Consider the following 14840-nt stretch of genomic DNA (forward strand, 5'->3'; position numbering starts at 1 on the left):
GTAATTTCCATCTATGCCCAGTAAATACTTCAGCAATAGACAACACATACCCAGTTGTTGACCAACCCCTGAATCATTCCACTCCACCTTGCACAGGCAAAGCGCAGGCCACCGCCACACACGTTCATTGGTAGATGATTCACTTACTCTCATCCGTACCTGCATCCCAAACTGGAGCTGCTGCAGGGGGAAGGGCCCGGGGGGCACCTGCTGCTGCTGAAACCCGGGCTGAATGTGGCCCATGAAGGGCCTGGTGTTGGGGGGTCCACCGAGCCCCGTCAGGCTGGCCATGCCCTGGTGGCCCTGGGGAGGCAGGTTGGGTCTGGGGGGCTCTCTCTGGAACAGCCCTAGCTGGCCCCCTGGACCCTGGCCTGGCTGGTTGAACCCTCCTAGGCCTGGCTGGTTGAAGGCCATGTGGCCCTGGCTGGAGATCTGATGGTTGTTACTGTTTATGAGTAAGCCAGGGTTCTGGTGCTCGAACATGTGCTGCTGTTGCCCAGGGAACCGCCCTGGGTCTATAGAACAGGAGGGGAAGTAGGAGGGAGGAAAAATCCACAACAGAGACGTCAAGTTGTTTGCTGCGTCGCCACATTTCCCACTCACTTTTAATACATCAGACAGCGACTGCCTCGAGTCTTGGCTGCATGGACTAAGGCTGAGGGAAGCAGCACACATAGGCCTACATCTCTATCAACAGAAAATAACACAACACCAATATTTCATTCCACATAAGCAGTGATTTATAAAATGTGTGATACACTTGTATATTAGGAGCCCCGACTCATTCGAAAGCATGTCGGTGCACATACATACAGTTGCCTTCAGAAAGTATTCACACCCCTTGACTTTTTCCACATGTTGTTGTGTTATAGCCTGAATAGAACATGTATTAAATTGAGAACCTGGCCTACACAGAATACCGCATAATATAATATGATTTTCGGGATTTCTACAAATGAATTAAAAATTAAAAGCTGAAGTGTCTTGAGTCAATATGTATTCAACACCTTTGTTATGGCAAGCCTAAATAAGATTGCACACAATAAGTTGCAAAGACTGACTGACTGTGTGCAATAATGGTGTTTAACATGTTTTTTCAATGACTACCTCATATCTGTACCCCACACATACAATTAGGTCCTTCAGTCAAGCAGTGAATTTCAAACATAGATTCAACCACAAAGACCAGAGAGGTTTTCCAATGCCTCACAAAGAAGGGCACCTATTGGTAGATGGGGAACAAAATCTGACATTGAATATCCCTTTGAGCATGGTGAGATACAGGTGTCCTTCCTAACTCAGTTGCTGGAGAGGAAGGAAACTGCTCAGGGAATTCACCAATGGGCCAATGGTGACTATAAAACAGTTAGAGTATAATGGCTGTGATAGGAGAACACTTAGGATGGATCAACAACATTGTAGTTACTCCACAATATTAACCTAAGTGACAGTGAAAAGAAGGAAGCCTGTACAGAATTGAAATAGTCCAAAACATGCATCCTGTTTGCAACAAGGCACTAAACTAATACTGCAAAAAATGTGGCAAAGTAATTCACTTTTTGTCCTGAATACAAAGTGTTATGTTTGGGGCAAATCCAATACAACACAATACTGACTACCACACTCCATATTTTCAAGCATAGTGCATCATAGCTGCATCATGTTATGGGTATGCTTGTAATCGTTAAGGACTGGCCAGTTTTTTAGGATAAAGAAGAAATGGAATGGAGCTAAGCATAGGCAAAATCCTAGAGGAAAACCTGGTTCAGTCTGCTTTCCACCAGACACTGGGAGACAAATTTACCTTTCAGCAGGACAACAACCTAAAACAGAAGGCCACATCTATACTGGAGTTGCTTACCAAGAACACAGTGATTGTTCCTGACTTAAATCTGGTTGAAAATCTATGGCAATACCTGAAAATGGTTGTCTAGCAATGATCAACAACCAATTTGACAGAGCTTGAAGAACAAATAAAAGAAATTACTCACATCTGTAATCGCTGCCAAATTTGATTCTAACATGTATTGACTCAGGGGGTTGAATGCTTATTCATCTAATCAAGATATACAGTATTAGTACTTTTTAGAAAAGTACCCATTTTTCTTCCACTTTTACATTAGAGTAGTTTGTGTAAGTCGTTGACAAAAAAAATCTAATTAAATTAATTTTAATCCCACTTTGTAACACAACAAAATGTCAAAGGATGTAAATACATTCTGAAGGCACTGTATAACATTAATTTAGTTAATGGAACTCTGCAATTACGCTCGCAGCGTACCCTGAAGGTATACTGCTAGGGGTTAATGCCCAGAAGGTATACTGCTAGGGGTTAATGCCCAGAAGGCTTAGATATGCTAAGAGAGACGATTTAACCCCTTAAAGGCAGGGAAGGACGCGTGGGTGGGCAAGCTAGGTGTGTGTGTCTAGGTGAGGAGGTTTGCATCCCAAATGGCACCCTGTTACCTATATAGCGCACTACTTATGACGAGCGGGCCCTGGTCAAAAGTAATTCACTATATAGGGAATAGGGTGACATTTGGGACAAAAGTAGTGCACTAAATAGGAAAAAAGGGTGCCATTTGAGATGCAGGCTGTGGTCTTACCCCCGATAAAGAAGGGCTCTCTGTCCTGGGGGGCGGGGGGAGGCTGGTTCCTCCAGGGCTCCATGTGATGCGGGGGCCTCTGGCCAAAATTACCAGGCATGTGCTGCTGCTGGAAGTCCCCTGATCCCTGTGAGGGGGGAGAGGTGCACACACACTCATACATTGAATTCCACATTGAATTCCATATTGGGAACCACAGTAATCACAAACTAATTAAAACTAATGAAAAGGGTGCATTTCGGGTAACAATATTATACTACAAAGAGAGCGAGTGCTCAGAATTGATTCTCATTAGGCACGATGTTAACTTGGGTAAAATGTATCAATGTTTACACCATTTTGTGAGAAATACCATTGAGAATAAGTGAGAGTAAACCTCTAAATTCACTAGTGTTCATTGGCATCCTAAGCATCATGACAAAAAAATCTGCCATCTTGGCCAGGAAAACATTAATTTGAGAAACGGTTAAATAATCGTAAACAATCGTATAACACAATGGATCTCTATGGTAAACCTGCACTAAAGCCTACATAGAACTTTGTTGACGGGACCTGCTCGCGTTTCGGGAACATGGACGGCAAAGCATATTGGGCTTGTGTTAGATCAGTGCTAATTTCTTTGTTTCATCTACCCATTGTGTATGTACAACAGCTTTCCACACAGCACAAAATCCCCCCACAGCGCTCCGTCTAGTCTACCTTCAAGGAAAAGCAGCAGATAACGATCCCATAATCCCTCCTCGGAATAAGATCCCCCCCCTCCCCCTCCCATAGCCGGTCTCTCCTTTATTCGCTTAAACATCCGTCTCTGTTGAAAAATTAACCTTCAACTCAAAACGTGGCAATTCCACAACTGGGTTGCTTAGGCCTCCATCCTCCTCACCCCTTTGTAAATTACTTAAAATGCTATCTAGGCTTAATCCACCTTGATTCGCCGGTAGACTGCCGGCATTTAGAAATGGATAGAGGCGCGTTTTGAGTGCTGGAAGGGAGAGAGACTCGCCAAAGTTGCTTAACAGAAAGTTAATCAACGGGGCTTAACGAAGCAGAGGACGAGAGGGAGCGGATCATATTGTTAGTTTGGACATTATCGCTCTGTTCCAAAGGTCAGTCCGGTTTGCACAATGGAGACTCGGTTGCCTACATAATACCTCTGGAAATTTGTATGAATTTGATAACGCGGCTCATCCGCACTGAGTGCTAATCCTTGATAAACAGGCTGAGAGGTGCTCAATGTGTAACTGATGCTGCAGATATCCCTCTCGGAAAGAGGAGGGCTAGCTAAAACAAACGTCATACAATGGACCGGGTCATATGTCAAACCATTCACTGAGAAATGGAAATGAAGAGGATTAGAAGTGGCATTTGTTTTGGTCGGTCCCTCTTTGGACATATTTATTGTCTTGTACAAATTTCACATTGTTGCCACTGTTTATGGAGGAATTTCATATGTAAAGGACAATGGTACTGTTGACCAATGAGACTAAAAGATATGTTAGACAAGTGCCTCCACCATCAGAAAGAAATTTGCCCTGATGTGACTTCAATGTCACCTTTTAATGTCATCTTTGTAGCTTGGACAATGTGGAACCTAGGCTACTTTTATCTTTTCAATATCTAACCTGATGATATTACAACATATTCATATTTGGAAAAAATGGCAAAATATATTATATTTTAACCACCAGTCCCTTGATATGCTGGATAATATTTTATGCTAGACTCAAGAAATGCCAAATTACAAACCTAAAAATGTATTCTTGACTAGCAGTTTCTATCGCCATAGCCCCTAATTAGCTCTTAATTGGAACCTCAGATTAATATTTCATTATACATTTTCCAAATGTTTTATAGAATGATATTACATATTGGGGGGGGGGGGGGGGGGGAAATCACCCCTCCCCTTCTTGAACAATTAAATATGATGGTATGATAATGTATGATAATCAGCCATAATCTGCTGCCCAGTGGTAAATGGATGTTGCTGGGTGTTTTGTCACCTGCATTTCAAATAGTGTCCCTGGCAACAGCAGCCTAAATGTGAATGACAGCTGGGGAATCCAACACTATGCTAGGCATCAGCCCAGACTCTCCCTCCAACTCTGATAATCGTGAAAAACAGCTCTGCTACACACTGGAGCCTCTCTGCTATCAACGTACACCACAATCACAGACAGGAAAAGAGACGAGGACGATTGTCGTTTGAAAAACGCCAAAATTGCATTCAGACTCTAAACGCGAGATCCTGGCTCATTTGTTGACAAGGTTTGTAAGTACACCTTTTGCCAAATGCAATTGGATGCAGCCATTTGTCAATGTCTGATTTGCATTAATCCATATAAAACGCTCTTCCCGAGAAGGTGTCAGTCAGCACCAGTGCCACCTGATGCCTGGGCATCAATTAGCTTGACACACTGTTCTATACATCAGTGGTTCTCAAACCTCTCCTCGGAGACCCCCAGTCCTTACCACCCCTACCTTGTCACAACACAACTGTTTGGCTCAAACACATTAAGAAGGAAAGAAATTCCACAAATGAACTTTTAACAAGGCACACCTGTTCATTGAAATGCCTTCCAGGTGACTAACCTCATGAAGCTGGTTGAGAGAATGCCAAGAGTGTGCAAAGCTGTCATCAAGACAAAGGGTGGCTACTTTGAAGAACCTAAAATATATTTTGATTTGTTTAACACTTTTTGGGTTACTACATGATTCCATATGTGTTATGTCATAGTTTTGATCTCTTCACTATAATTATACAATGTAGAAAATAGTAAAAATAAAGAAAAACCCTTGAATGAGTAGGTGTGTCCAAACTTTTGACTGGTACTGTATTTTGATTTAAAAAAATGTTTTCTCTAAATATGCGTTATATACAATGAAAGGTCAAATACACTGCATTTCAAACAGTCAGCAATAATCTAATGAATTCAGGACTTGTGAAGTTATACCTAGGCTAAATATACATCTTCCACAACCATAAGACCCACTAATAATTACAATATTTCATGAAAATAGTTACTTGCTTTTTTTTGTTGCAATAATACTGGATCTGGCTTTCAAGTCCATATATGAAGAGGCCCTTTTTTGTTCCAAATATAACCATGCATAATGCACATTTACCAATAATGACTTCTTGTAGCAGGTATTAGGCTATAGAAAATGAACACAGGTCTCATCAACAACCTAGCCCACGTGCTAGTGATTAGCCAGCTAATCTTTATATTTCAAGTTTAGCCAACTTGGATCTATTTGCTTGCTAACAAGGTTGAACAGTTGAATTGTTATGAACACACACTTCTGTCCATCTCTAAATGTTTTAAAAGCCTGTTAGCCTGTGCACTTTGTTCAGATGCTGAAATCAAGTGGCCTAACTTATTTCTCAGAATGACAAAGAGTTGCCAATTCCTTATATGATTGTGTTGATGCTAATTGCACATTTACAAAACACAGACTAGACAGCTAGTATAAGAGTCTTTGGCTAAAATGCTGCTAACGTACCAATTCCACATGCGACAAACTGAGCATTCATTTTCCAGAATCGATGTTCAATGATACTCTCGTTTTAGTAGAGCCTGCTATGCGCGCAATTTGAGTAGATGAGACATGAAAAGGGTGAAAAGTTAACTTATTGTCTGAATGTGTTATGGTGTCCATATTACAGATTATTTTGGACCAAACCTCAAATGCAAATAAGCGAGTTGAAACCGCTTGCCAGAGAGGAAGATGTGATCTCAACTTTGCTGGCATGAGAGGCAGAGGGAGGGGCTTGGTGTGTGTGTAAACCATAGAGGAAGAGGCGAAGGGAGAGGTTTCAGTCTCGCTAAAAATCTGTCCAAAATAAGACCAATGCATTTCTATGGGATTATTTTGGACCAAAGCTTGTCGCCTGCCTTCCAGCCTTTGAGACAACGACTCCCATTGTTAGGGCGGAGACTTACATTTCTTAATTATATACATATCTATGGTGTAAATGGGGAAGGTACACACAGCACAGAGGCACGAAGGAGAGGAGACCAAAAATACAACATGAGAACAAGCTGACAAACACTCATAAAAATGAAAAATAACAAAACCTCAAAACCTTCTTGCAATAGAGGCATTTGGAATATCGCGCAAAAAACATACATTCAAATTAATCTGATATAATCGCCCAGCACTAATGCAACCTGAGTAACTTGAGGCACAGTTGGCTGCCTGGTCAATTCACTTCCCCGCCAGTCCTGTAATCACTTTAAAGGCATTCCTTTCCCGTCATCTCTGTAATGGGTTCTATGTTACTCTGGCTGCGTTTAGACAGGCAGCCAAATTCTGATATTTTTCTTCATGAATTGGTCTTTTGACCAATCACATCAGATCTTGTTCAGATCTGATTGGTTAAAAGATCAGATTTCGGGTGCCTGTCTAAACATAGCCTCAGAGGTTCTTCACTGACTCCAGATTCCTTTTCTTAACTAACTGAATACCTATTTATCCCTTAGTATTAAACCAAAATTATGCTATTGGGTTGTTTTTCTAATTCAAAACAGCCTTCTAAAGGTCTGTTCTACTTTGTGCCACAAAATTTCCCTAAAAAGTAGTATTTTCACTGGTGGTAGTGGGCTGTATCCTGGACTGTGTCCCTAATGATACCCTATCCCCATAGGACTCTGGTCAAAATTAGTGCACTATGTAGGGAAAAGGGTGCCATTTGGGACATGCCCCTGATTTCAGGACTCCATTGTGAAGCCAACCACATGGTTTGAGCCCTAGCACATCCATAAAGAGTCCTAACTAATTTAAGCCTCAGCCACCACAGCCCTCCAAGAAGGCCAGCCACGGCCAAAAGCCCCTATCAACCATTTCCAGTTGTGCAGACAGACTCGGTATGAGTGTTTACAGATTTGCTCCAACAGTATTTGGACCAGAGCGGGTATCTAATTGCGATAATGATATTTCCCTCACAAAGAGGCCCAGCGCTAACCGTGTGATGGGGGAGTGTGTAGGAGCAGCTGCTACTCACAGGGAACCTCTGAGGACTCGCAGCAGGTCTGGGCTGGCTCTGGGCAGGAGGCATCAAGGGCACTGCAATGAGAGAGAGAAGGAGTGGTGGTGGTGGTGGGGGGGGGGGGGGGGGGGGGGGGGGGGGGGGGGGCGAATGATGTAGATGGGGCAGAGAGACCAAAGGAGGAGGGGTCAAAAGAGAAATGAGAAGAGGAAGAGAGAACGCAGGGGTGGGGAGAAGGAAGGTTAGTCCATTAGGCACCTCTGTGTGTACTAAAGGCTGATTCACAGGCACGCATCTTACATTTCACCTCCGAGATGGGCTCACATTTAAACACAGCTGGACAGAGGCAAAAAGCAATGAATGAACATAGTGAAGCATTGCGGTTGAAGTTGTCTAATGGACAAGGAGGATGGGTACTTTTGGCTCTGAAAGAGGCCATTTCATCACACAGTATGAGGCTTTTTGACTTCAGTAAATACTCCATGCATCTTCAATTCATAAATCAGTTTGAGTTGCAACTGGTAATGGCAATTCATTTTCCACAGGAATTGAAAAGGACAATTCGTTGCAAATATGGGTTAAGGGACATATGCCAACCTCTGGTAAACACTCCCGTTATCCTGTCCACTCAAAACACACACCGACTGTCTATCTCTGTTACACACACCCCTAGTCATGACTGAAGGCAATCCCTGATATTTTCACACACAGAGACCCACACACACAAACACCTCACAAACACATTTCAGTCTGGACAGACAGGGAAGATAAACCAATCTCAAGGAATGGAATGGAGATACCGCCAAAAAACGACAAGTAAATAAACCTATTACTGGCTGAAAGCCCTATTCACTTGTCATTCAACCCAAACAACAACATGACATGCTAATCCAGACACTTTTCAAAGCAGTGCACGGATAACTGCCAACCATTCGGCAATGTACGCCTTTGCTTAGAGGTAAATATTCAAAACATTCAATGGAGGTGCTATCCTTACAATAAGTCCAAAACCTAAGGAAAAAGGACCCAGTGGGCCACTCAAATGACACACTATTCCCTAAATAAATAACTACTTTTGACCTGGGCCCAAAGGGAATATAAGGCGCCATTTATGACAACATCAAAAGTAATGCACTATATAGGGAATAGGGTGCTACTTGGAACGCAAGTGCAGACCTACCTTGTGCAGGGGAGGACGCTGGGCCCCTGAAATGGGGATTGATGTGGATGTTCTTGGGCTGCTGCTGCTGCTGTTGCTGGTGGGGGTGGTTGTGTGAAGGAGGGGGACTCATCATGCGGGGAGGCGGGTCCATCTGGGGCCTGACTGGGGCCCCGTGTGAGGAGGGAGAGCTACGGTGGGCCATGTGCTGGGGGATGAGGGGTTGCAGGGGCTGCTGGGCCAGCGAGCCCCCACTGTGCTCCTGGAAAAGAGGCCCTCGGGGGCCACCGGGGCCGCCCTGGCGATGGTGCTGCTGATGATGAGTTTGGTGGTGAGGGGGAGGCATTCTGGCGGGAGACTGCTATTTGGAGAGAGAGAGAGAGAGAGAGAGAGAGAGAGAGAGAGAGAGAGAGTAATGGAGAGTGGGGGAGATAGAGTGTGGGAGAAAGAGGGAAGACCAATACAACAAGTCAGATGTGTTGAGTATACAAAACATTACGAACACCTGCTCTTTCCATGACAGACTGACCAGGTGAAAGCTTTGATCCCTTATTAGTGTCCCTTGTTAAATCCACCTCAATCAGTGTAGATGAAGGGAAGGAGACCGCTTAAATAAGGATTTTTAAGCCTTGAGACAATTGAGACATGGATTGTATATGTGTGCCATTCAGAGGGTGAATGGGCAAGACAAAATATTTTAAGTGCCTTTGAACAGGGTATGGTAGCAGACTGGTGGGCTTTTCCCACTCAACAGTTTCCTGTGTGTATCAAGAATAGTCCACCACCCAAAGGATATCCTGCCAACTTGACACAACTGCGGGAAGCATTGGAGTCTACATGGGCCAGTATCCCTGTGGAACGCTTTCCACACCTTGTAGAGTCCATGCCCCAATGCTTTGAGGCGGTTTTGAGGGGTGGGGGGGAGGGTATATTGCTCAGTAAATTAGTTAAATAAAGACACTATTAATCCTTCACCTAGGCCTATACGTTAACTTTAGCTCCTATTCAATTACCTGTTGGCCAGTCATATACAGTGCCTTGCGAAAGTATTCGGCCCCCTTGAACTTTGCGACCTTGTGCCACATTTCAGGCTTCAAACATAAAGATATAAAACTGTATTTTTTTGTGAAGAATCAACAACAAGTGGGACACAATCATGAAGTGGAACGACATTTATTGGATATTTCAAACTTTTTTAACAAATCAAAAACTGAAAAATTGGCCGTGCAAAATTATTCAGCCCCCTTAAGTTAATACTTTGTAGCGCCACCTTTTGCTGCGATTACAGCTGTAAGTCGCTTGGGGTATGTCTCTATCAGTTTTGCACATCGAGAGACTGACATTTTTTCACAATTCCTCCTTGCAAAACAGCTCGAGCTCAGTGAGGTTGGATGGAGAGCATTTGTGAACAGCAGTTTTCAGTTCTTTCCACAGATTCTCGATTGGATTCAGGTCTGGACTTTGACTTGGCCATTCTAACACCTGGATATGTTTATTTTTGAACCATTCCATTGTAGATTTTGCTTTATGTTTTGGATCAATGTCTTGTTGGAAGACAAATCTCCGTCCCAGTCTCAGGTCTTTTGCAGACTCCATCAGGTTTTCTTCCAGAATGGTCCTGTATTTGGCTCCATCCATCTTCCCATCAATTTTAACCATCTTCCCTGTCCATGCTGAAGAAAAGCAGGCCCAAACCATGATGCTGCCACCACCATGTTTGACAGTGGGGATGGTGTGTTCAGCTGTGTTGCTTTTACGCCAAACATAACATTTTGCATTGTTGCCAAAAAGTTCAATTTTGGTTTCATCTGACCAGAGCATCTTCTTCCACATGTTTGGTGTGTCTCCCAGGTGGCTTGTGGCAAACTTTAAACAACACTTTTCATGGATATCTTTAAGAAATGGCTTTCTTCTTGCCACTCTTCCATAAAGGCCAGATTTGTGCAATATACGACTGATTGTTGTCCTATGGACAGAGTCTCCCACCTCAGCTGTAGATCTCTGCAGTTCATCCAGAGTGATCATGGGCCTCTTGGCTGCATCTCTGATCAGTCTTCTCCTTGTATGAGCTGAAATTTTAGAGGGACGGCCAGGTCTTGGTAGATTTGCAGTGGTCTGATACTCCTTCCATTTCAATATTATCGCTTGCACAGTGCTCCTTGGGATGTTTAAAGCTTGGGAAATCTTTTTGTATCCAAATCCGGCTTTAAACTTCTTCACAACAGTATCTCGGACCTACCTGGTGTGTTCCTTGTTCTTCATGATGCTCTCTGCGCTTTTAACGGACCTCTGAGACTATCACAGTGCAGGTGCATTTATACGGAGACTTGATTACACACAGGTGGATTCTATTTATCATCATTAGTCATTTAGGTCAACATTGGATCATTCAGAGATCCTCACTGAACTTCTGGAGAGAGTTTGCTGCACTGAAAGTAAAGGGGCTGAATAATTTTGCACGCCCAATTTTTCAGTTTTTGATTTGTTAAAAAAGTTTGAAATATCCAATAAATGTCGTTCCACTTCATGATTGTGTCCCACTTGTTGTTGATTCTTCACAAAAAAATACAGTTTTATATCTTTATGTTTGAAGCCTGAAATGTGGCAAAAGGTTGCAAAGTTCAAGGGGGCCGAATACTTTCGCAAGGCACTGTATAAATTCTAATTTTCACCCCTCCAGTCATTCCCCACACAGTACATCGCCACTAACACGAATGCATGAATGTCAGTTGAGCGTTCCCATACCTCTTAAAGAAGCATGTTTAAAAGGATTTTCATTTTTCATATAGAGAACGGAGTGGCTGCGGACGTGAGTTTTGTCTGATCGCTTCTTTTGTCCGGACTAAAGATGCAGAAGCCGATCGATCACCTTCTCCGCACGTGCTTATGCTCTACTTCACTCGTAGAGAACAGGCTACTCTGGCGAATGGTGCTCGTTTAATAAAGTCGGATCAAAGCTGAATCAATGTCTGCAAGATCACATATTGATAGTATTCTGCATAACAAATGCAATAGCATAGTATTACATTACTCTAAAGGCGTCTGTATACATAGGTTCGGTTTGCTCCTAGCAAAGGTTCGGTTTGCTCCTAGCACGTCTGTGCTCGCATACTCCCTAAAGACCTTCAATAAAAGCTGCAATATTAATGTTGTTCGTCCCTCTTGAGCAACCGTAACAACATACGGAGTAACGCTTCCTCAAAATAGCCCAAATTAATCTAAGATAAATCAAGAAATCTGTCATTAATTTCGACATTTTTCGCTGAGGTCTTAGTCGCGCAATTTTTCATCTAGCTAAGCTGTTTGATGCAGTTCTTCTCAAGTGAAACAAGTCGCATGAAAACTAGTAGTGCACTGCAGACAGTAGGGCCTAACTGCTGCTGTGCTCTCTCGTCTCTCTTGTTGAAAGACAGCAAACACTTCATTGAAAACTCCCGTCCATAGTTCCCACCCCAACTTTTGACCAATCACCAACGAATGGGCGAAGACTTCGTCTACCGACTTAGACTTGCCTCAAGAAAAAAAGGTGCGAGAACAGCTCCCTAAAACACTGCCGAACACCTAAACCTGACAAAATATGCGCTAACTGTTTCAACTGGGAAGCATGCGACAGGCTTAAGACAAAAACACCACCGCATTTTTTTCACTCATGTGACCAAAACTCAACAGCGCACGCCACTAGACAAAATACACAAGTAGGCTATGCTGCAATTTGTTAACACCGTCTGTTCAAATATTCGCTCGCTATACATAATTCTGTGGGCAACTTCAAAACACTGTATAAACTCAAGAAAATCTAAATGCCTATCCTCTTGAAACTGATTGAGATCAAATGGTTTGTATGCAGATGCTGCATGGGCGTTTCACTGGTAAAGAATTATCATTCACGATTGACAGTGAGAAAGGGAAGGGAAGGGGGCCACAAAATGTGTGCGTAAAGTAAAAAAACGTGTGCAGAAGCTTTGGGATTTTTGAATTCCGGGAAGAAGAAAAAAATGTCTGGGAAAAAGTCTTATCTGCAGACATGGCCTATGCAGAAATGACTTCCAATGGATGAACAACTTAGATTAATGGATTATATGCTTCAAAAGATATCTAATAAAAGGCCACGAGAAACTAAATCCTACGCAAAGAACTCAATTAATTTAATATAATTCTGTCTAAATGGACTACCATCAACGTTTTTTATATAATCCATATATCAACATTGATAAGGGGAGCAGAGAAGCGGAATAGTTGACTTTGTTCACGCGCAAGTGATCACGGTTTCAATCGGCCATGGAGAGAACGGCATATTTGCGAACAATCACAAGAAGCCTTCATGGCTGTGCCTTATTAGTTTTGCAGGTAAACATTAGGGCTGGGACGATACCAGTACCACAATATTTTCTCCTTGGCAAAAATGAAAACATGAAGCAAACCTTTTGCATTGTGTCAGTTCATTTTGTTAAGATTTACCTGCATGCCCATATGCAGTGGCATCATTGGGAGCCGCTGGTCATTCATTCGTCCTCTTCCTCCACCAAAGTCTCCCATCCCGAATCCGGGGAACCCCCCCCGTCCTCCTCGTCCTCTGAATCCTCCTCTCTCTCCTCCTCTTCCTCCTCGGCCCCCAAAGCGGCCCTGCTTCCTCTGGCGCTCCTTCTCCTCAAACTCCATCAGGTCTGCTTTGGCCTCTTCAGAGAGCTCTGGTGGGCAAAACACATCAGGAAGTGAGCATTACAACATTCAGGGGTAATTTCCCAGACACAGATTTAAGCCTTGTCCTAGACTAAAAAGCATTTCTTATGAAGAATCTCCATTGAGCATGCTTATTATTCTAGGACTAGGCTAAAAGCCATGTCTGTGAAACCAGCCCTCAAATTCAGCCCATATATGCTCAAAATACATGCTCAAGATGGATTTGTTGAGCATTTTCTTTTGATCCATGTTGTGTAAATACATTTTAGAGTTAAGCTTGAAATGCTCTTCAACCTTAACCAAGTCAACCAAACAAAGCCCAAACCTCTTACTTATTACAGTTAACAAATACGAAGCAAAAAAAAAATACCTTTGAATTAAGAGTTTCCTGAGTGCAAGGTCGTAATTAAATGTACCTAATGTTTCAGGAATGTTTCTTCTTTTGTTTGCTGCATCTGCCAGCCGCACAATGCCAGACGTGACGTCTTTGCGCTCTGTTTTGAAACGCAACCGACCGGACTGTCCATCGTCGTCTTCCTCCTCATCCTCGTCTTCCTCCTCCTTCACTTCTTCCTCTGGCTCTGGTTCATTTTCAGCCTTTGGAAATATAGGGACCATCTTAGTCATAAATTATGAACAACCCATCAGATATACGGATAGTGTTCATCTTGTAGGCCTATAAACTGCAACCATGAACATACGAGGTGTTGATTTCACAACACTTCACAAAAGATGCAGGCCTTCAGCATGGTTTAAACCATTAGAATTAGCTACGCACACATTATTGATCATTTGCACATTTTCTAGCTATAGGCAACCCCAAAATCGCCACACAGCTAGCGTCAGTCAGCACAACAGCCATTGACTCAATGCAACACATCAGACAAAAAGGGTCTCTGAATATTAATGTCTGCGTCCCAAATGTACCTTATTTCCTATATAGTGCATTACTTTTGACCTGAAACTCTAAGTAGTTCCTTATATAGGAATATATAGGGAATAGGGTGCCGCTTGGGACATAGCCAGTGAATGAGGGAGACCCATTCTGTTCACACCTCCTCTGCGAGCTGAGAGTCTTCCCCTTCTTCCCCCTCCGGTGCTTCCTGTTGCTCTGCCTGCTCCCCTAGATGCTCCGGTTGTTCTCCATCTCTGTAGCTTGTCGAGTAATCATCCACCTACAACAACATGGAGATTCAGAATCCATATTCTAAATACTAGTCAGTCATCAACACAGTGCCTTCAGAAAGTATTCGTAACCCTTGACTTATTCCACAGCCTGAATATCAAAATGGATCAACTGTATTTTTTTTCTCTTACCCATCTACACACAATACCTGAAACATGTTTTTTTTTTACATTTTAGCTCAATACCGCAAACATGTTTTTTAAAACATTTTAGCTCATTTAT

General features: G+C 42.9%; 1 protein-coding gene across 2 annotated transcripts in view; it reads right to left on the reverse strand.

The window, feature by feature from the left end:
- Positions 1-14840, reverse strand: part of LOC139420446 (RNA-binding protein 33-like) — a 45616-nt gene that overhangs the window by 14422 nt on the left and 16354 nt on the right. Inside the window, exons 6-12 of one of the 2 annotated variants that reach the window (XM_071170587.1) lie at positions 14488-14607; positions 13849-14029; positions 13211-13440; positions 8774-9113; positions 7609-7670; positions 2607-2733; positions 148-515 (exon numbers count right to left, since the gene is read on the reverse strand). In XM_071170587.1, the coding sequence (XP_071026688.1) occupies positions 148-515; positions 2607-2733; positions 7609-7670; positions 8774-9113; positions 13211-13440; positions 13849-14029; positions 14488-14607 (1428 nt within the window). The remainder of the gene's footprint in view (positions 1-147; positions 516-2606; positions 2734-7608; positions 7671-8773; positions 9114-13210; positions 13441-13848; positions 14030-14487; positions 14608-14840) is intronic. The other variant, XM_071170589.1, reaches the window with a different exon arrangement.

This window comes from Oncorhynchus clarkii, chromosome 11 (assembly GCF_045791955.1).
Source record: "Oncorhynchus clarkii lewisi isolate Uvic-CL-2024 chromosome 11, UVic_Ocla_1.0, whole genome shotgun sequence".
In the NCBI taxonomy this organism is placed as follows: domain Eukaryota; kingdom Metazoa; phylum Chordata; class Actinopteri; order Salmoniformes; family Salmonidae; genus Oncorhynchus; species Oncorhynchus clarkii.